We start from the raw sequence: 23,175 nt of genomic DNA, 5'->3' as shown, positions 1-23,175 counted from the left end.
ATAATCTCATATAACTTTGTATGTGTTTTCCCCCCCATTCTGAAGTTCTAAGTTGGTATGATCTGGGGCAAAGCTACCTCACAGTATTTACAAACAACTCAGCAGAGTGAAAAAGTTCACATCTATAATTGATGGAAAGTTCATGAGCATGTAACATATCAAAGGCAACCCCGGAGCTGACTCAAAAGCACAAACTGAAAATTGAACCAGGGCTGTTCGTTTGCTTCTGTGTTTCAGGGCTGAGTCCAGTGATGATGACGATTTTTTTCCAGAGCTCTAATTAGTAAAAAACCAAGGCTTTCAAACACCCGTCTTTTGCTGCTCTTTGTCACCCTCTTCTTCATTATTCAGATTTGAAGAAGGAAGGTTGCTGCTACATTGTCACATGGCTTAATTTATTTTCTGAAATTATTGATTATATTTTCCTGTCAACGTTCAGCTGATTTCAGTAAATATTAGGCACCATTTTATTTTATTTTTAAGTTGCAAACAAGCCCAGGTTCTTAGAAGTGAAGCCCTAGCAGCAAGAAAGGCATTGGTGCAACACCAATGTACGTGTGCCACAGAAGGTGCACGCAAAACTCCTTGGGTGCACAAGTCAAACTTGATGCCAAAGAAAATGGCTCCATATGCACACACAGCCCCAGAAGATTCTAGGTCATGGGAACCCATTGGGTCAACTCCAGTTTGCATATATACATGTTTGTTTAAATTATTTATAACCTGCTCTTCATTATTCACACAATCCCAGAGTGAGGAATACCACTAATATACAATAAAACCATATTTCATTAAAATACTATTTAATCTAAAATCAGACAATAAACCAACAACAGAACTACATCAGCCAAGACAAATGCTTGGAAGAATGGACACATTTCCCCCCTGGTGTCAAAATTCAATTAGTGTTGATATTGATTGCACCTGAGAATGGAGGACATGCCAGAGTCGGGTGCCACTCTTGAGAATACCCTATCATGAGTCATTGCATTTCCCATCTCAGAGAATTGTGACATTGTGAAAAGGGCTGGATGGAATCTTGTATGCTTCCTTCCAGCAACTGGTGCCAAACATATTGCTCTGCTTTCCTTTGGCCCACATCAATGAGCTCTTGTCATCTGGGCAGGCCAGGACCTCCATACACAGTTCCTGGGCTTGCACCCTGAGGATGTCACTTCAGTGCTGCCAATGCAGAAAAAACAATGCAGAAGGCAGGTGTTATGAGTTACCGGTCTCTGCAGCCACAGCAGGCGCTGTGATTTCCCAGCAGTTTGACTTCACCCCTGGAGGTGCACTCCATTGTCTCGAGAAAGACAGTTGCCAACATCTCTGGAACTTTCTTGATCTTCATTCTTTTCCCAGTTTAACAAGCCATGCTGCCCCTTAAATAAGTATTACATTATTAAGGTCATTTATTGCCTTGTATAAAAGAAGCAATGTATTATTGTCATCTTGTGTGCAGCTGGAAAATGGGTATTGATATGGAACAAAACAAAGATCATCTCTCAGAGGGTCTCTGGTAGGAAGATCTAAGGCAAAAAGGCCCATTTAGATGCATAGTAATCTGCATTACAGAACAGAGCTTTGCAAGCAAAAACTTCAGTCAATATTTTAAATTAACCAAATATACAGTAAACAGGGTTAAAGGCAGCAAGCAATTACATTAAAAGCAGGCATAAAAAAGCAGTTGTCACTTTTATTCATCAGCCTGTTTGCCCAGAATCCAAAAGCTAACTGTTTGTGTGAACAAGACCTACTTTGTGATATAAAACATTAGTTCTTGTCATACATCCTTCTGATTATTGATAGTTGTGCTTGGGTGGCATTGATCCGAGTGGATTTCTTGCTGAACACAACATCAGAGCTTTAACACCAGACAGACTTACACTCTATTTTCAGCCAATCTCATTCTTGCGTACAGGCAGGTCAAAGGTATTTCTTCCTCCCCCTCCAATACGATTGATTAAGAAGGGCATCTGAAACAAGGCCATCACTGCCTGGACAGCATGAGAGCTTCTACGTAGTGCTTTGTAATGCAACAGCTCCCTTATGTAGCTGCAAACACCCCACACCGCCCCATTTCAGTGACGTCTTTAGGACAATTCCAGGCCACTTTCAGGTTTGGCGCGATGTGCTTATACACAATTGGGCACATATTGAACGTGCATAAACCGGGTGGGCTGGGTGGGCTGCCTGTATACTGAATTAAGTGATCTGCTATAGAATATTACCAGATAGAATATTGGGATTCCTTGTTACTGCATATAGCTGTCATGTTTTTACTGGAATCTGTGGGACTAAAAGAGATGGACCAAGCCACTATTTTGGCATTAACAAGCTTCTGCTTCTGCTAAGATCACAAGGGAGTTTTGCAGGTTTTGCTCCTGTGCTGCCATCTCACTTCATTGTCAAAATGCAATATGTATCTATTAAAGCACAAAGCAAGTATACAATACAATAAGCTCATAGTGTGGACTTACCCCACTTCCATCACAAGGATGCTGTAGCTCATTCAAATAGGTCGTTCCACACGTGATCAACAAAAAGCATACCTGTAGGACAGTTTTACCACCTATGACTTCAAGTAGTCTTTCTATAAGCTCAGGGACATCGTTAGCTAAAAATGCACATACATTAAAAAAAGCATAAGCGAGGGAGAACAGTTTTACATGGAAGATTTACAAGGAAGATTACAATGCCTGTCCAATCACTTCTTTGCCAAAAAATACTCACTATAAGCACATCTTAAACCCTGGCAAATTTAATTGCTCCAAGATATTGGTTGGCCAACTAACTACAAACAAAAATAATATCACATGCATATTACTTAAATAATATTTTTATAATGGCATTTAGAATTTAAAACCATTAATGACTTGATATTTGTGGTTGTTATTTTAAAAATTTTATGGATGTATGGAGTGGATGTGGCTTCAAGTAAATATTTAGGTACATTGGTCAAACTGAATATTTAACATTTATGTATACTATCTGTGCAGTTTAGGATCAGACGATTCATGCTTGTTTGCTTATTTGGTTATTGGATCTGTAGATGCGATAATTAAAAAAATTAAAAATAAAAACTCAAATGTTGTGATGTTGTGCAAATTCTTTGCTTGCCTAGCAATGTTGGGTGTGATTTTTCAGCCTTCCTTATAACTATTTCTTTCCCCTCAAGTATCCAGTGTATGTCTGTGCTTGTGTGTTCACCTACACTTACAATGCCTGCATTACAGACAACCACAATTGTGTACATCAGCCGGTGTGGTTTTGTGGTTAGAGTATTAGAGTGTCAGACCAGGATTCAAATCCCCACTCAACTATGAAGCTCACTGGGTGACTTTGTACCAGCCACTGCCTCTCAGCTTAATCTACTTTGCAGGGTTGTTGTGCGGATGAAATGAGGAGGAGGAAAACCATGTACACCACCTTGAGCTCCTTGGAGGAAAAAGTATGATGTAAATGCCGTCAATCAATCAATCAATCAGTTAAGTAAGCTCTTGAATGCCAAAGATGCTGCAACAAATCAGCCTTTAAGATGCTAAAGCATTCTTGTATCCTTTCATCCACATTCAATTCTCTTGAGTGTGTACTCTGAGACTCTTGGGCTGTAATCATGTGCATACCTATCCTAGATTTAGGCTGCCATCTTATGCACACACCTAATACTCAGAGACATCACCTTGCCAACAGAGGTCCATATAGTAAAAGCAATGGTTTTCCCAGTAGTGATGTATGGAAGTGAGAGCTGGACCATAAAGAAGGCTGATCGCCGAAGAATTGATGCTTTTGAATTAAACCTATCCATCCTTAAGGAAATCAGCCCTGAGTGCTCACTGGAAGGACAGATCGTGAAGCTGAGGCTCCAATACTTTGGCCACCTCATGAGAAGAGAAGACTCCCTGGAAAAGACCCTGATGTTGGGAAAGATGGAGGGCACAAGGAGAAGGGGACGACAGAGGACGAGATGGTTGGATAGTGTCTTCGAAGCTACAAACATGAGTCTGACCAAACTGCGGGAGGCAGTGGAAGACAGAAGTGCCTGGCGTGCTCTGGTCCATAGGGTCACGAAGAGTCGGTCACGACTAAACGACTAAACAACAACAGTACTCAGCGAATGAGTCCCATTGTGTATAGTGGAAATTACTTCTGAGTAAATACGCTGAGGACTGTAAGTCTTGTAGAACTTGATGGGATTTAACTGCCAGATTCATGTGTATACGACTGGACTGTTGGACTCCCCTTTGCTGGCAGGAAATTAAAAGGCCAGGGAAGGGAATAGGATGGAAATCAAATTATTCTTTATAATACAGGGCTAGGCTTGTCTAGCCTTCTGCAGTTCATATATGCCTCTTGGCATAATCAAATAGTAAAGGTTATGTTACTCTTCTGCTTGGAATCAGCCTGTCAGAGAAGCCCTAACATCACTCATTAGAAGGGACAGTGCATGACCTAGTGCTAAGGTTAATGTTAATAATATGTTCCACTGGAGCCATGACTATAGTCTCTCATTACTATCTTTGGCTGATTTTTTTTTATTTTTTTTTTGTCTTTGTCAACATAGGCATTCTAATTGCTAAACAGATTCAGCACACTGAGTTACAGTTCCTGAAACACATTCCATCTGCAGCAGCATGCCACGGGTGTGATCCATCTGGAAATGTTCTTGTGGTCCCGTCGAACGTTTTCATTCATTATGCCCAGAGATGTGCCTTTAAGCATCTCTCAAGATAGCTGTTAGTGTGAGAGAGAAAATGGAAAGAAGACGCTTTTCACTGAATGGATGTACATTTAGGTCAATGGAATAAACAGTAATGATAAGCAAACAGTGCAATCCTATGCATGTTTACCCAGAAAAATAATTGCCAAATAAGTTGGCATTAGCCTAAGCCAAGGGTAAAAAGGTAAAGGTAAAGGGACCCCTGACCATTAGGTCCAGTCATGACCGACTCTGGGGTTGTGGCACTCATCTTGCTTTATTGGCCAAGGGAGCCAGCGTACAGTTTCCGGGTCATGTGGCTGGCATGACTTAGCCGCTTCTGGCGAACCAGAGAAGCGCACGGAAATGCTGTTTACCTTCCCGCTGGAGCGGTACCTATTTATCTACTTGCACTTTGACGTGCTTTCAAACTGCTAGGTTGGCATGACTAAGCCATTTCTGGCGAACCAGAGCAGTGCTTTATTGGCCAAGGGAGCCAGCATACAGCTTCTGGGTCATGTGGCCAGCATGACTAAGCCGCTTCTGGCGAACCAGAGCAGCGCACGGAAATGCTGTTTACCTTCCCGCCGGAGCGGTACCTATTTATCTGCTTGCACTCTGAGGTGCTTTCGAACTACTAGGTTGGCAGGAGCAGGGACTGAGCAACGTTAGCTCACCCCATTGCGGGGATTCGAACCGCCGACCTTCTGAACGGCAAGTTCTAGGCTCTGTGGTTTAACCTACAGCACCACCCGCGTCCCAAGCCAAGGGTAGCCAAGTCATATATTGTTGGACTCCATCTCCTATTATTCCTACCCAACATGGTTATGGTCAGGTATGGGAGTGTTGGAGTTTGGTGGTATCTAGAGGGCCCCTAAGCTGTCTACTCTGAGAAATATATGAAAACACCTGATAACTTCTTTCTCCCCCCCCCCCTTTGATTCCATTCCAAAATCTGGGGCAGTTATTGTACTGCAGAAGTAGCCATCAGAATAACTTGGTAGAAATAAATCACTATGGAAAGGAGGCTATATAAAACCAAAGTAGTGCTATGAGGGGTGGGGGTTGGGGGGGTTAGGCTGTATGCTGAGAGCCTTCCGATCCCTGGATCTAGCAAGTGTTAAAATCTAATCAAGACTTCTAATTCTTGGAATAGACAGACTTGACTCCTGGTGAGGTGACAGCCTGGGTGAGGGGCCATTAAGGGGTCTCTAGGAAATGGCAAATTGGTGGAGCTCCCTCCTTTTAACTCCATTTAGTTAGAAGGACAAAGCCAGAGTTGAGAGCAGAGAGTTGCAGTGATGTCAGCAAGAGGAAAAGCAGCAAGCTGGAGAGTCAGAACAATGTTTGATTTCTGTTTTAATCCAAGGCTGTGGCGATGGGAGAAGCAGAACCTTTTTGGGGTGTTAATGCTGTGACCTCCTCCGTTGTAGGCTAAGGTTGTAAGGTAAAGGTAAAGGGACCCCTGACCATTAGGTCCAGTACAGTAGGTTAGTTGTGACACACACTCACATACCACTCTCTATGCACCATCCAGGCAAGCAAAAAGCATTATCAGTTTCAATGACACATTCCAGCCAGGCTAAACCACCAGAGGCTCATGCAAAGCAGCAACATTGAAGAGTGTTGCCTGGGGAGAAGGAGTATTGCTGGGAAGAGTCCCAAGAGCTGTATAAAGGTAAAGGTAAAGGGACCCCTGACCATTAGGTCCAGTCGTGACCGACTCTGGGGTTGCGGCGCTCATCTCGCTTTATTGGCCGAGGGAGCCGGCGTACAGCTTTCGGGTCATGTGGCCGGCATGGAATCTCACACTGCTTGGAGACAGGGGTGGTGTGCAGCAGCATAAATGTTCTATGCAACTATAAAGCTTATTGAACAGCACAGCAATACCTAATTTAGTAGCATTATTAACAGTAAAAATATAACCACCACTTAAAATTAAACCAGGGCTCTTTTTTCCCAAACAAGGCAAGATCTTGCCCCTGCGAAGCAAGTGATTAGCATCAGACTCTTATGCATGTTTACTCAGAAGTAAGTCGTACCATATTCACTGGGTTATGCTTTTTAGTGTTTAGGATTGCATCCTAATAATGCATTCCTAAGCAAGATTACTCTGAATGTAAGACCCACTGAGCTCAATGGAACTCACTGCGTAGAAACCAGGTTTAGGATAGCACTGCTTATATGGAATATATATTTGACAACCAAGGGTTACAGACAGTGCTGGATTTACGTATAAGCTAAACAGGCTATAGTTTAGGGTCCCACTCTCTTGGGGGCCCCAAAAAAAGGTTAAAGGGAAAAAAACCTTGATGTATATTTACAAAATAAGAGATAAAAAACAAATAAAATAAAACCTACATGCAGCAACAGTGGCAAATGGCTTTAGATACCTATTAGGTCCATAAATTACCATATAGCATATATTTAACACAAAAAACAGTGACAATTTGTTGTTGACAAAGGACAGCTGGACATATAAAGGGCCCCATTACCTTCAGCAGCTTAGGGCCTCATCAAACCTAAATCCAGCCCTAGTTAGAGAGAGTAAAAACTAATAATGAGACACCTATAAATCTTTCCATAAGGGAGGTGCCAGAGGAACATTGCACAATTACTCATTGTTACCTTTTGGGAAAGTTCTTTGGAGAACAAATGGAGTTGCTGGCATGTAAATGCCTCTCAGGTCCCACCACTGTGTCCCTAACACCTCTTGATGTCATATGTACCCAAGGCCAGAGAAAGATCTAATAGGGTCAATGTAGTATAAGTTTGCCTGTCAGTCTCTAGAGAAAGATTGTCAAGCAAGGCCACAAGCGCAGTTTTGGGATCATACAATGAATGAAATCCATACTGACATGGAAGTCCATAAAGCTGGCAGCAATGCACCCAAGTGACCCACAGGCTGTCAACTGACCCATTCATTCATTAACTTTTTCCAAGGAGAGAAGGTTGGGGAGGGGCTGAAAGATCACAGAATCTAAACAGTTTTGCATATTGCAGAAACCGGTAAGAGCACTTGGGTAAATGTTACTTGGTGCATCATAGCCTACAGAACATTGCAGAGCAGGCATTTTCTCCTGTTGACTCAGCCAAGAAATATTTTCAAAAGTGCATATCCAGTGTGCATACAAATGCATATACAGTGGTACCTTGGGTTAAGAACTTACCGTATTTTTCGTTCTATAAGACGCACCAGACCATAAGACGCACCTAGTTTTTGGAGGAGGGAAATAAGAAAAAAAAAAAAATCTGAATCTCAGAAGCCAGAACAACAAGAGGGATCGCTGCGCAGCGAAAGCAGCGATCCCTCTTGCTGTTCTGGCTTCTGGGATAGCTGCGCAGCCTGCATTCGCTCCATAAGACGCGCACACACATTTCCCCTTACTTTTTAGGAGGGAAAAAGTGAGTCTTATAGAGCAAAAAATACGGTAATTCGTTCTGGAAGTCCGTTCTTAACCTGAAGCACCACTTTAGCTAATAGGGCCTCCTGCTGCCCCACGATTTCTGTTGTCATCCTGAAGCAAAGTTCTTAACCCGAGTTACTATTTCTGGGTTAGTGGAGTCTGTAACCTGAAGCGTCTGTAACCTGAGGTACCACTGTATTGGAGATAATAAATGCATTATGTTATGTTATGGAAAGAATGCTTTGCAAAAGTATTAGAAGAACTGTGCACTGAGATGACGGTGGATTTCCATGAGGACTTCATCAAAAGTTGCAGATTGATGTGGAAATTGGGAAGGACTGAAGACCAGAAGAAAATGAGAAACGAGAAGAAACAGAACTTGATGGATTTGCCTATTCCAAGTCAGGAGGATGGCTCTGCAACACAGCACTATTGCACCAGTCATTCCTGTTCTCTGACCAACCAATCAGACTAGATAGAAGTTCCTAGGCCATATCCAGGATGTTCAAAAGAATAATAAAAAAGAGGGTCAACATCCAATAAGCGATTCATTTTAACACCCCTTGAGGACATTCGTTACCACATCTTGCCCTTATATGCTCCCAAACTAATTTCTGTCTAGAGACTATTTTTGGCTTTACCTTATTTTGGTTAATGCATGCCCAAGGAAGGTCTGTACCCTTCCCTTAACCTGAGCATGTGCCTTCCACCTGAATAAACAGAATCTCCTCCCTTATTTTATCAATTATTTGCGACCTTTTCCCAGTTGAAAAAAGGTCACTGACGTAGCGGGCAGGTTTCACTTGCTTTGGTGACTGGAGTGAGAAGGGGAAACAAACAAACAGATGAAAAGTCCCATCCGTTCCCCGCCCCCACTTTCTACCTTGTTAGAAGTGACATCACTGTACATTAAAGACCTCATATCTCCGTTCATATTAAAATGCCTGTCACTTCTCTTGCTCCAGGGCTGTAAATCTGCCACAGTGGCCTGTGCTTGGGGAGCTTTCATTATGGAAATAGGAAGATAAGGACTCCACTCCCATGTTACAAGGGGAAAGATGCACAACTGCAAAGAGGTTGCTTTAAAATTATATGTTTGCATTTTCTTAACTCTTCTATTATCTGTTAGGGCAATTTTTCAGGAGATATCTCTAAATGTAGAAAACTCTCTCTCTCTATGTGGTTTTTCTTTTTTAAAAAACTTTGTTTAAGAGCCAGAGGAATAAAGCATGAATATACAGGGCAGTAAAATGTATTAGTGCATACATTTTTAACTTGCTCATGCAGTAAATCATTAGCCTTTCCCATTGACTTTAGGCCGCCAGCCTCAAAAGAAATGACATACAATAATTTAACCTGTTTTCCCCACTCTCTTTTCATATTTAAATCACACATAAAACCAAACCAAACCAAAAAACCTGTGTGGCCTCTAGGAAATGGCTATAACAATATTCAACCATTATACATGCTATAAAGGAATCTGATAGCAAAATTCCTTCTGAGCAGTAATAAAAATATAAATAATGTATCAGTTTCTGTCTCATGGCATTGTCAGGCTTCTAGTAAAGCTCACCTGCTTTTGTGCTTTCAATAAACTGATTGGGAATGACTTTACAAAAGCAAAATGAAACATAAAAGATTCAAAGCCCTGCCTGAGCTGTTGACTCACCTTTTAGCAATTCAGTTACGTCAGCCTCAGTTCCCGAACTCTAAAATGGGAATAAAAGTGACTGGCTTTAATAATAATAATAATAATAATAATAATAATAATACCCTGTCCCCTTCTGGCTGAGTTTCCCCAGCCACTCTGGGCTGCTTCCAGCAATATATATATATATATATATATATATATATATATATATATATATATAAAATAAGATGTCAGTTAAAAAATTTCCTGAACAGGGCTGCCTTCAAATGTTTTATAAAAGTTGTGTAATTCTTTTTCTCCCTGACATCTGATGGGAGGGCATGACTTTCTAAGGTTGGCATGGAAAAAATACTGAAACCTATCTGTACTTAGATTTTTTTTGTTTTGTTTTAAGGACAATACATAGTCCTAGGTAATAATTAAGGACATGATTCAATCAGATTAATCACTTTTTGTTACACTGACTTTAATGCAATAAGTTCAAGCCAATTGAATTTAATGTAATTTTAAAGTGTCTAATTGTGCAGTCCTTACACTCCAGCGTTGTAATGTGTGTTAAGGGCACACACTTACATATCTTTTCAGTAATTAACCTGCAACAACAAAAAGTATGGGTGGAGGTTCCCATGTCTGCATCATTCTCCCACAACCTGGGGTCCTCAGATGCTACTGAACTACAACTCCCATAATCCCCAGCTAAGGATGGAAGAGAAATTTATTCAGTCTTCATTTTAAAGTCAATTGACCTCATTTGCTGATCCTGGACCTATATGCAGATCGGAATAAAGCTGTCAATCAGATTATGCTCTTTGACTTTCATGATGCACTTTCAGTTCAAGAAATGCACCCAAAAATGCATATTTTATGAGGAATGTTTTATAGATATTTATTTGCAAGTGTACTTCTAAACTGCCTATTCGTTGTAAAAAAAGAGAAAGCATGGTGGTGTGCAATAAAATCATTAAAGCACCATAACATTATCGAACTGTAATGTGCAGAACAAATGACCAGCTCTGAATCAAATTAATTCTTTAGAAATGCTTGGCGAAACAGAAACATTTTCAGCAGGCAGAAAAGCATCAGAATCTGGGGAAGGGCATAGCTCAGTGGTAGAGCATTTTCCCTGTATGCAGGAAGTCCCAAGTTTCATCTTCAACATCTAGGACTGAGAGAGACTCCTGCTTAAAACCCTGGAGAGTCACTGCCAATCAGTGTAGACAATACTGAGCTAGATGGACCAATGGCATAACTCAGTATAAAACAGTTCCATATGTTCCTAGAATTCTGGGTGCCTGCCTAATTTCAGTGACAACAGTGTTCCAAAGTACGGGTGCCACACTGCTCTAAAAGCCATAGTTTGTGTAGAAACTAATTGAATATGTGGCAACCATGGAACAGTACAAATATGTGTTCCTTGGGGGTGGGGGGGGGGGATGCATTGACCAAACTCCATATTTTGGGGAAGAATATGTATAAACTGTTGACCACCTTGAGCTGCTTTGGGAGGAAGGGCAGGATAAATCAATCAATCAATAAATACATGTACAGTTTTAAATGTGTATTTTTCGTGCATCTTTTCATTTGTTTAGTCTGCCAAATAAAAAATAAATAAAATGTGGAGGGATGAAACAGACCTATAACTTAAACAAACACAGGAAAGAGATAGGAAGAGTCCTCTATCTTTATCCTCAGCCAGTATTGGCCGATGGTGAGGGGTGCTGGGGGTCAGTTTACTTGTGTTAAGTGGTTTAGAGTCACTTCTACGAATAAAGTGACTTACTTGCTTGACTGATTGTAATATTGATAACCCACCCTTCACCAGCAAGCTATCCTAAGGGGCAACAATAACTATACATGGTAAATACACCATAAAACAAATCCATCAAAAACTTTAGCATCCAAGCAATATCTAAGGACTAGGGCTTTTTTCCACCTGGAACTCAATGGAATTCAGTGATGCCACCTCTCTGGTGGGTGCCATTGCCATTATAAAAGAAAAAGGGAGGCATCCATGGTAAGTTCCGGCACCTCTTTATTTAGAAAAATAACACTGTCCCTTCAGATATTGCTGGGGAATCATTGGACTCCCAAGCCCTATTTCAACATTCTAACCACTATATCACAGTGGCTTGCTTGCTGCACAAAAGTTTGAGCATTACATGCATACCAGCCTTTTGTTCAAAGAGCTCTTGGTAGCATGTTACACTCCCAGACTCCCCAATATTATCTTCACAACTTCCCTGTAAATAATGTTAGGCTGAGGGAAAGTGACTGACCCAAGACTGCCCAGTTAATGTCACAGTTGAGCAGCAGTGTGTAAGGTTCTGGGGGTCTTGAGCTGGCGATTCTTGCAACAGGACCAAGTCACTATACTCCCTGCACTACAGGGGAGATTCCTGTCAACCTGACCTCTGCTGCTCTGTGGTCCTAGCAAGTCAAAATGTCGCCAGCCCGCCACTGTCTCTTTCTGACTTCCCCCGGCTCCACTCTTCCTCTGACATAGGTGTTTGAACTTTGGTTTGCTGGGTTCAAGGTCAACAGTCAAATCACTATACTACACAGCCTCAGGTTGTAAAACAGGCCTCCCTTGTATTGCTGAGGAACTTAAAAGAACAATAACAACCTTCATGGGTGTAGCCGAGATTTTTGTTGGGGGAGGCAGGAGACTTGATTAGGGGAACAGGACTTGTGTTGATGGGGGCAAAACCGACGAGGTTGGTTGGTTAGTTAAGAATTTATATTGTTTTACTCAATCTAGGGGAGCACCTGCCCCTCCCCGGCTACGCCCATGACAGCCCTAGTCTTTCAAAAGCAGTTAGCAAACTTTTAGCTGTCCTGATCCAGAGTCCAGTGAGTCCTGCATAGAGGATCTGCATAGAAAGATTTAAGTATGCATTTCAGAACATGGAGCAACCAAGCCCTGATACGGGAACCCATGGAAAGATCCATGCATTCATTGGATTTCTCGTCACCAGAAAATAGCTGTGTTTAGCCATTTTTATTATTAATTTTAGAGTATATTTCTTGCCCTCATCCCAAGAGCACATTTGCCTCATTTTACCCTCCAAACCAACTTCTGAAGTGAATTAGACTAAGAATCTGTGATTTTCACTAGGACACACCGTAAGATTCACGTCTGGATAGCAATTTTGTCCAAGAGATTTTGAGCATGATATTACCACATTTGCTTTGAATATTGTAGTAATTGTAGACAAAACTAGCTACATTAAAGAGCAATATAAGTAACAGTAAACATTGCATTTTTCATAAGCCAAGTCTAAACTAAAGCAAAGAATGAAAATAAACATTTTCAACAAAAGGGGGGGGGAATGGTATCTACAATGAACTTTTGTTTCAAAAACCTGATTTGTTGCTAGGGTTAGCTCTTCTACATGACAAAATCAATTCTACTTTGATGAAATTAAAAGCAGAAGGGAAAATAATGTGCAGTTTACAAGACAGTCTAAGCTGATGTTTGTGCAGAGAATCAATGCTTTTTGGGTAAAGGCTAATTTAATAATATATTAGACTCAGTAATTGGAAACATGGATGGAGAATAACCATTTCTGGTTATAGGCTGCTTGTTTGACAATGATACAGCTTTAATTCAAGACCTTGAAATTGACACACCCTGAAATTGATCCATATAGTTAAAAATTTATAATAAAACTGGAAAATTGTCCAGTGATGTAATCACCCCCCCCCCCCCAAGGCTAACATGAAATACAGCTTCTCTATATTAGATATGGGCTTGAAACCACACAATTGCCACGATTTGGCAAGAGTGATGCAAAAGCAGAAACCAATTTTCATTCCTGACTAGACTACCCCCTGCTAGAAATATCAAACAAGGATGAGTAAGAACTGTGTGTCCAGCACTTTCACATGGCACATCTGTATTGAAGAGACACTGGCAAACAAATAATAAGGATGGACATCTCTGGCGGCACTAATAATCTGTGATGGGGTCAAAGAAACAAGACTGGAGACTGGACTGAGTCCTTTTCTTGCTTCCCCATTCCCCATATATGTGCTTACAGCTTCAAACAACCTTGTCCCATCCTTCCTCATTGGTGATCCTTGGATGCGATCCTTTGCCAACATCTTAGGACTGGAGTCTTCAACTCCAGCGCACACTGTAAAAGAGCCAATATGAGTTGGGTGTGTGAATACTCACACACTATTAGACAACCCAAATGGTGTGGCAAACAGCAGCATATCATGATAGCTGTGGAGTCTTTGGAGTGCTGGAAGAGGGGTAGCCAATGTAATGTCTTCTAAATGTTGTTGGACTGCAACTCTCACTGTTCCTGAACATTGGACATGTTGGCTGGGGTTGATGGGATTTGTAGTCCAACAGCATCTGGAAGGCATCACACTGCCCCCCCCCCCCGTTTTACATACATCCCCGTTTTACATACATCCTGATATCACATTGTGGCCATAGTTGGTCTGTTTCAGAACTTGCCAAAGCCCATGCCTGGCTCTATAAAGTTCACACCTGCCACCCACTTGTTCAGTTTCTTAAGACCTTGCTTGTTTTCAGCAATACTTTTCTAGTCATGGCCAATAATTGTGATTCGTAAGATCAGCTAGTCCTGCTGAAAGTTGTAGGAATTGCTGACAACATACTAGGACACTAGCCTAAAAGCTCCTCAATAGATTGATAGGTTAGGAAACTGCAGCAAAAACATGTTTGTCAATTATCGCCATATATTAAGTTTACTGAACCAGTCAAATCTCCAGCACAAGAGGTTTCTAGCTTAGTTCTCTCTACCTTCCGCACTGGCAGAACGAGTCCACTCGAGACCCCTGTCTGAGCATATGGACCCTTTCCTATCACTACAGTAATTTTGGCTTGCGGTTGAGGATGCTCTTGTTGTTTGCCTTTGGGTTGTGAATACTGAAGTGCAATCTTTCTCCTAATTCTGAAAATTTGTCATGAACCCGAGCCCTAAGTTTGTCCGTGGAAGCACTGTGCAATGGTACACAGTGGGGAATACCTGTATCCACTTATGGAGGGAGATAAGACTGTCTTGGGTTGGTGTCATCACTGGCTCGAGGCTGGGGTGGTAATTGCTGTCAGATGAAGAAGAGAAGGGGGAGCCCATTGTGGGGAACAGGCTAAGAAGGAGGAAGCAGAAAGATGTTCTTAGTTGCTGCCCTTCAGTAATGTTATACTTCCCCTAGAGACATGGCCTCCCCAATGAATCCTTGGAAAAGTAGTTTGTTACGGCTGCTGGGAATTGCAAACTGAACTTCTCAGGATTCTTTGAGAGAGGCAATGTGCCTTACATATGTGTTTAATGTATGGTGTGGAGGTGACCAAATTCTGAAGTCTTTTACAGTCTACTGTCTTCACAACAGCCCTGTGAAGTAGATCACAGCACAATTTTAGCAGAACAATAAAAAGATCAGTACTAACACCTTCAAGACTAACAAATTTATTATGACACAAGCTTATTTGGGCGTTAAAGCTCGCTTCATCAGATTGCATCATTTTTTGGTAATCCATGAAAACTTATGTAATGATACATTTACTTTTAATGTGCTTTAAAGCTGTGGTGCTTTAAATCCCAAATGTCATTCAATAAACATTTCTATTCATGTCTACTCAACAGCAAGTCCTATTGAGTTCAATGGGGCTTGCTCCCAGGTAAAGGAATGAAGGAACTGCAGCCCTAATTAAATTGATAACTATGGCTAGGGCTTAATAACTGTAAAAACATTATGTTTTTTGTTCTGTTATGCTATCCCAGCCTTTGTAATAGCATGAGCTACAGATAAAACAAATACAACCCTGAAACACATTTTTAATCCTCTGTACAGCTCCCATTGATCTATGAAAAAGGCTTCATTATAAGTAGTTGGGGGGTGAGAGGACTTCTTATGTTTCATTGTTTTGTACTTCAGTAAAAGGAGAACAAGAGAAAGACTGTCAAATATCACTTTATGTTTTACAGTTGGCCATAAATTTTTAATTGGGTCTTCTGCACAAGGATTCTGAAATTGTTCCTCTTTTAACGCTCCACAGTAGGTAAATGTTCCATTGTCTGGATTTCCATCATTAAGCTCAATTGACAAAGGCCAATGCAACTCTCTTCATTGTAACTTTGTAACCATTTATGTTTGAGGTGAAGATGTTAATATGGAAATTTTGTGAGCTAGGAATGGCTATGAACTCTATCATTCTGATTTATCCCCTTTCAACTAATGCCCACTCTAAAGGAAACTTCCAACAGTTTTATATCTCAAGGCCAGCACCAGAGCAGATGTATGAAATTTGGAATGTTGGACATAAACTTTTATTACCAAAATTATAAATAATTTCTGCCACTTACAATGTTCACCTTTCAAGTTCATCTTGATTAAAAGACAAGGGCGGCTTCTGTCTGATTCCAATGAATAATAACACTAGGAAAGCTTTGCCATGGTAGACTGTAAAGAAATTTACAGAAGCAATGGTACATAGAATCTACCTGATCTGATCTGAATCTGCCTTGCATCTAAATAGGTTAAACACTGAAAAAAGATACCAGGCTGCAACGTTCAAGGCAGTTGCTCAAAAATGCATGTAAGGCTATTTGTGACTGAATCATTTCAATGCTGTGGTCATACTTGTGTAGTGAACATAGATCGGCTTTATTTTCACCTCCAGAGTTTTGAACTGTTTAAACACGTCCATTAATTATGGATTACGTAAACTCTTTGAAGACTGTATCTTTGAGGTCATTTAGATTTTGTCACTCAGGAAATGTAGCATTCTTAGGTTGCCCATTAACAGATGTGATTACATGATCTTCGAGGATATATTAAGATGGAATTCAACCATCTTAGGAGTTTTAATTTTCATCTGCTGTTTCCATCCTACATTTGTTAATAATTAATATCCACTCCTCTTGACTGGTAAGAGAGATAAGGCATACTTGCCTGTTGATCCAATGTTTTCTGAGATACTTCAGATTAATCATTTTAATTCACCTTTGCTGTAGTATTCCAAAGAACTGCAAATGGTCTAGGTCATCCAGTGCTTGCATATACTTCAGTTAAAATTACAGCTATCTACCTTTACTTTGCATGTCTCAGACACAGCATCATTTGTGTATTATCTGAATGTTTTGAATGTCTCCTAGCCATTGAGATAAATGTACTTGTACACAACTTTTTGTAAAGTCTGCTACTAGCATGTTTTATCTGCAATCCTATACACACTATTTTGAAGTTAGCCGATTGGCCTGTGCTATAGTTTGTGGGGTGCCTGGACTCCCCTTCTAATTGCTGGACCCCCACTTCTATTCCCTGGGTGCCAGACCCTGAGTTTGGCTTTGCAAAATACAGGCCAAACCAATCCTCCAGTGTTCAGGCCAGCCTGAATGGCCAGGTCGTTAAGCAAACGAAGGCAGGGTGTTGACCCATGAAGGAAGCCATCAACAAGGCAAAGACTATCTGGATGTAGGCAGGTGGAGCCCAGCCATGGGCTGAGAGATAGGCAGCAGGAGACAAAAGACAGAGTTGCAGGAGTGAGGGGCAGAACTGGAGTGGGCGAGGATGTAAGCTGAAGGAGAGTTTGTTGCATTTGGCAAGGAGTTTGCGAGCTGGAGAAAGAGGACTCAGAGCAGCCTGGGGCTGGCAGTTTTGGATTAAACGTTGCAGCCACGAGAGAGACAGAACCTGCTTTGAGTAGAATGCTTTGAACCCCTTCATTGTAGGCTCGGGTGTATATATGTGTAATAAACCATATAACATAAAGACACCACAATCTCCATGTTGCCTCATTTGCAAAGGAAACATGAACCATAGGTAAGTGCCTGTAACCCTGGAATCTTGCACGGCTGTGGAGTTTGGGGTGGTGTATAACAACTTGCACAGAATGTACTTTGAATTAAATATGCATAGGATTGTGCTGTTAAGTGAACTTCGGCGACCCTCCTTTTCATCAAAGGACTATTAAACAGGCTCATTTCACATGCTTCTTACCCTACAGCTAAACCCTTGGCAATGTAGTTGCACCAATGTATTTGGTGTTGGACTTGTAGTGTTTTTAATTTCAGGGAAGCTGACTTCCGGTAGTGCAGGGGTAGGGAACACGTGGCCCTCTAGGTCTTTCTGAACTACAACTCCTATCAGTCTTGACCACTGGTCATGCTGAGTGGGGCTGATGGGTCTTGGGCGCCTAGCAACTCTGAGGTAGTAGATTATGTGAAAGACCTTAGAGAGCTGCTACAAGCTAAATAATACTGGGCTAAATAATTCTGACCAAACTGCGGGAGGCAGTGGAAGACAGGAGTGCCTGGCGTGCTCTGGTCCATGGGGTCACGAAGAGTCGGACACGACTAAACGACTAAACAACAACAGCTGGTATGACTCAATTCAAGGCAGCTTCCTATGTTCTTATGATGATGCTTACCATGCCTTCCCAAGTTTCAGCATCATAATTTGCCCTCTGAATGATACTGGAGAGATTTGTTCCCTTTGCTGCACACATCATGCAGAAATGCACAGGAAATATACCTCTCAAGTAGCAGTAACTGTAGCAGGAAGACGAAGAGCAAATGAGTTGAGCTTCATTATACAGGTGCTAATGGAAGCTTTCCCATTGTTTTTAGTTGTTCAGGCTTTAGATGGAATTGTTGAGAGGAAGCATGCAGAGTGAAGATACAGTTCACAATGTGATATTCCCTTGCCCTTTCCAGTGCTAAACATTCAACCACAGCAGAAAGGATATCTGTTATTTACAAATGTCAACACTAAAAGCACCATCGCGAATATTGCCAAATAGTGTTTTTGAAAAAAACAAAAACAGAGCCTTGCTTTCCAAAGGAAAGGCTGAATGAATTTGGATTATAATCCCTCCAATGGAAGTTCGAGGATGCTATGGGGATGAATGTATTGTTACCCTGCCTTTTCTGTGAATGACTCCTGTGGTCAAGGGCAAGCTTTTTATAGACCGTATACATCAAAGCACTTATCAAATGATAAGCCTGGTGATATCTAACATTCATTTTAAGTACTACCCACTAGCAAGAAAGAGTATTCTACGTAAGAGAGAACGTGCTGGAGACATAGCCATACTGGCCTGGCACTGGCAGGTGAGCTTTGTTAGGACTATGACAGGAAGGCATTAACATCTCCTGCTATCTATTCCACTGTCTTCATGAGAAGTGCAAGCCAAAGGAATTCGTGTAGCTGAAAATATGTTTCACCCACCTTTTCCGAAATAGGTTTTGGAAAAGATTATGGAACCCAAGGAATATTTCTCATGCATTTTCTTCATGATTTTTTTCAATTAATGAAACATACGGTACAGAATGTACAATACAAAAAATGAGCTGAGCCAAACTGAAACTGTGCAGGAATAATTAAATTACCCCAGCAAAAATAAAACTTTAAGTACTGCCCTGTTCATGGGATAATGGTAGAGCTTTCACAACTGTCCTGGGTTAGCTGTTAAACCTATAGGAAACAATGAATGTATTTTGCATGCCCTTCTACTTGTACTAACTAGAGCAGGGCTCACTGCCATGGCACCTTCTAGGATACAAAAACCAAAATACATCTTCTCTGGCACCCAGAGGGTCCTCTTCTCGGCTGAAATGAGGCTTGAAAGATACATTCTACTATAGTGAGTAGCAAAGGTGTGCTTGGCTGCGGTGGTGGTGGTGTATGTGTATGTGTGCGGTGCCCACAATTTCTCTGGATGGCTAATCGGCCCATAGGTCCAAAAAGGCCAATCCAGAGGATTGGTGCAGGTTTGCATGGATACCCTTTGGCTAGCAAAGAGTGGATGAGCTGACCCAGTTTATCAGAACACCCGTATCTCCCAACATGCCCTAAGCAGACATGCCATCCGTCATTTTGTACTACATAATCCAATTTATGCAGAAACTTTGCTGAAATTTCTGGGAAATTTGGGGAAGGGTCACAGCTCAGTAGGAGAGTACCTGGTTTGCAAGCAGAAAGTCCCAGATTCAATCTCTTAACATCTCTAGGTAGGGCTGGGAATAAAAGGTTAAAGGTAAAGGACCCTTGCACAGTTAAGTTCAGTCAAAGGCAACTATGGGGTTGCAGTGCTTAGTTCGCTTCAGGCTGAGGGAGCCAGCGTTTGTCCACAGACAGCTTTCCAGGTCATGTGCCCAGCATGACTAAACTGCTTCTGGCCCAACGGAACACCACGACAGAAACCAAAGCACATGGAAACGCCGTTTACCTTCCTGCCACAGCGGTACCTCTTTATCTACTCACACTGGTATGCTTTCAAACTGCTAGGTTAGCAGAAGCTGGGACAGAGCAATGGGAGCTCACCCTGTTGCACAGATTCGAACTGCTGACCTTCCTATCGGCAAGCCCAAGGGGCTCAGTGGTTTAGGCCACAGCGCCACCCAGTCCCCTAGGGCTGGGAATACCGCCAGCCTGGTCAGCTGCTTCCAGTCAGTGTAGAGAATACTGTGCTTGATGCAGTTGGGATCTAACTCAGTATAAAGTAGCATTCTATGTCCCTAAATAAACTGAAGTTGTGCAGAAGTTGTGGTTTTATGCAAGATACCTTCCCAGCTGCTAATGCCTTGTTTTTGAAGACCAATTTTCTTTGAAAACCATTTAAACAATACAAAAACCATTGTCTCTGCTTCCTCTTCTGGCCAGACATAAAACTGCTCACCTCTTTTGAGTGTTTACTCTTGTCTCCCCTTGACATCTGTCCTCTGGAGAGCATAGCTACAGCCATCCCAGCACTCAAAGTGTACTTCCTGCTTTGCTTGGCAGAGGAACTAAACAAAATTAATGGAAATTGCGTACTAAACAAGAAATATTTTCAGTTCATGCATCAAGAGGCAGCAGTTATGTAATGGAGAACAAAGGGTATGCAGATAAGGAGCATTAAGAACTAGATCCCTGCCCTAACTTCCCTCTGCTTCTGTGGGTAATGTGTTGCTGAGCTGGCTACCTCTCATTTCCCTCACCTGGTCCCTTCCACATAACATTTGCCAAGATGCTGCCATTTAAATCAAGATTGGCCAAGGAAGTCATATGAGAAAAACACATTTGTGTATTCCTGTAAAATATGCAATATGATGGGTGAGTGGGTGTTCAAGACTGGTTTTGACACTACAGGTATTTTATTTTTCATCCAAGAGCCAAAACCTTAAAATTGGAATGTAAAATATGTCACATGAAACCTTACAGCTTATAGAGTCTAGGCAGCTGTTTAACCACTTCATATCTTCTGGCTTGAAAATCATCAAAATATAATTTTGGCTCCTTCCCTTAATATATAGGAGACCTCGATCTATGTTTTTAAAACTTCAACCAGGTTGAAATAAAAAGAAAAGCAGACTAGATATTTTTCCAGGAGAGTTGTGTGAATTAGGAACATAGGAAGGGGAAGCTGCCTTATACTGAGCCAGACCATTGGTCAGCTTAGCTCAGTATTGTCTACACTGACTGGCAGAGGCTCTCCAGGATTTCAGTCAGGGCTCTCTCTCTCAGCCTTACCTGGAGATGCTAGGGATTGAACCCAGGACTTTCGATGCTCTACCCACCCATATCTCCATGTGCCTTATATGCACGTTCTCATTTCTCTAGCTCCAGCACATAATGGGAGCTGACAGTCTCAGGGTCCCATCAAACAAGTGACACACCTGTTGAGAGTTCAAACTAAGCAGTGGGGGGAGGTTCTGACAATTCTTTGAAAAGCAATAGGCAAAGTCACTCCTGAGCATCTTCTGCAACATTTTTTAAACTATGCTGTTTTCTACTCCTGGGTCCGCCAAGAGCCACTAGATTCTGCAGCTGAATTGGCCCTCTCTGGACTCCACCTCCAGACCCTAGCCAGTACCAGAATCCATTAATTTCAGGAGTCTGCAACTCTAGTTGCAATTCACAAGCTGTACATTCTGCTTCCTGAGCAATAGGCTGCAGTCTCAAGTGCACTTAGTATGGAAGATGCTCCACTGAATACAGCAGGGCTTATTTCTGATGCTGCTTATCACTATATATTTAAAGAAGATTCAAGCCACATTTAACCCCTCAAATAATTCTAAGCACTGTAGTTTAAGGGTGCCGGGAACTGCAACTCTTCTTACAATTCTACAGTTCCCAGGGTTCGTGCAGGGTGCACTTTGAATGTGCTTTAAAGTTATGTATATGCAGCCTGAGTAAACATGTGCAAACCTCTATGCACATATTCTACAAAGGAAATCTTGTCAAACCCAGTGGGGCATTTTTGAGTGACGTGTTTAGGCACAAGCCGATAACAGGGATTTCTGAACAGCTGACCCTAGCCGCAAGGCTGGCTCAAGATATTTTGCTGCCTGAGGCAAAGAACAAGGCAGCACCTCTATTACACAGAGGGCTAATTGGATTGGCAGTTGAATATTATTGATGGTGGATGAGGCCAAAAGCTTACCTAGTCCCTGTAGTGTAGGGTGGCGAGCCGACCCGGGCGCAGGGGGGGGGGCTGTAGGTTGGCATGGTGGCTGCTGGGCATTGGGGGCTGGACTGCTGGGCAGCAGAGGAGATGCAGGGCGGCATGGCAGCTGCTAGGTGTCTTCGCCGCTGCAGGTGGGTGGAGCCACTGCCCGTCCCTCAAAACGCCAGCTACGTAAGTTTTGGTGGTTTTTCCTAACAAAGCTCAACAATTGTTGCAGCTCCCCCCCAAAAAAGCTCATGTTGTACTCACAGTGGCCAATCATATGCTTATAGGAAGCCCACAAACATGTTTTCCAATACTGACAATGGTCTAGTGTTGTCCACCAATGAGGTCAGCAGAGGGCACTGGAGAGGCCACCCCTGATGCCTTGCCAGCACCTGCTGCTTGAGGCAGTTGCTCCACTCTGCCTAATGATAGGGGGGCAAATTCTATGCAGAGGGGCCAGATTCTGCCTGGAGAAAGCACCAGCGCATCCCACCCAGTTGCAACATGTTTTCTGGCAACTCCGAAGCAAAAGGCGTTTTTTTTACAGGGGACTCTTCCAAGGATTGCTATTTCTTTATTAAGGCAGACGCGTTGGGCAAAAGTTTCCTGCATTTGCAGGGGGTTGGACTAGATGACCCTCGTGCCCCTTCCAACTTTACAGTTTTATGATTATAATACTTGGGAGCGGCAGCAACAACGTCCTGATTTGAAAACAAAGGCACAGCTCGCTTTTTATCGCTGAACGCGCGTATTTATTTCACTAAAACAAAAGCGGGCGGCTTATGAACTCCTCCCTCGCGGCTTCTCCTACCTATACCGTTAGCAGGGCGGGACTCTCTCAAAGGGAGCCCTACAGCCCGATCCCCCTGCGTACGTCGCCTTTCCTCGGAAATAAACCCGATTTAAGTCCAACGGGACTCCTTCTCTCTAGCCTTAAGGAAAGAACTGCGCCCTGATTTTGAAAAGGCGGAGGAAGCGAAGACTTTTGGCCGGGTCGGGGCACCGT

The 23,175-nt window shown here is 42.2% G+C and overlaps 1 protein-coding gene across 4 annotated transcripts; it reads right to left on the bottom strand.

The window, feature by feature from the left end:
* Window positions 1-887: 887 nt before the first annotated feature.
* On the bottom strand, window positions 888-23,150 carry LOC308485872 (uncharacterized protein). 4 transcript variants are annotated; one of them, XM_081022116.1, is made up of 8 exons: window positions 22,488-23,150; window positions 20,415-20,523; window positions 16,099-16,195; window positions 14,761-14,881; window positions 13,796-13,893; window positions 9,776-9,815; window positions 2,553-2,617; window positions 888-1,382 (listed from the first exon to the last, which is right to left on the bottom strand). In XM_081022116.1, exons 5-8 carry the CDS (start codon window positions 13,859-13,861, stop codon window positions 1,278-1,280), a joined length of 276 nt encoding a protein of 91 aa, XP_080878242.1. In that variant the 5' UTR covers window positions 13,862-13,893; window positions 14,761-14,881; window positions 16,099-16,195; window positions 20,415-20,523; window positions 22,488-23,150; the 3' UTR covers window positions 888-1,277. The 4 variants fall into 4 exon arrangements, 3 of the variants coding, with proteins under 3 accessions (XP_080878242.1, XP_080878240.1, XP_080878241.1); XR_013990786.1 differs by lacking the exons at window positions 888-1,382; window positions 2,553-2,617; window positions 13,796-13,893 and adding an exon at window positions 4,113-4,734; XM_081022114.1 differs by lacking the exons at window positions 13,796-13,893; window positions 14,761-14,881; window positions 16,099-16,195; window positions 22,488-23,150 and adding an exon at window positions 22,161-22,429 and having other exon boundaries at window positions 888-2,617.
* Between the last annotated feature and the right edge of the window lie 25 nt (window positions 23,151-23,175).

Source organism: Podarcis pityusensis (assembly GCF_964106645.2).
Source record: "Podarcis pityusensis genome assembly, chromosome: 9".
Lineage (NCBI taxonomy): Eukaryota > Metazoa > Chordata > Lepidosauria > Squamata > Lacertidae > Podarcis > Podarcis pityusensis.
Note: the sequence above shows the minus strand (reverse complement) of the source record. Positions and strands in the feature narration are given on the sequence as shown.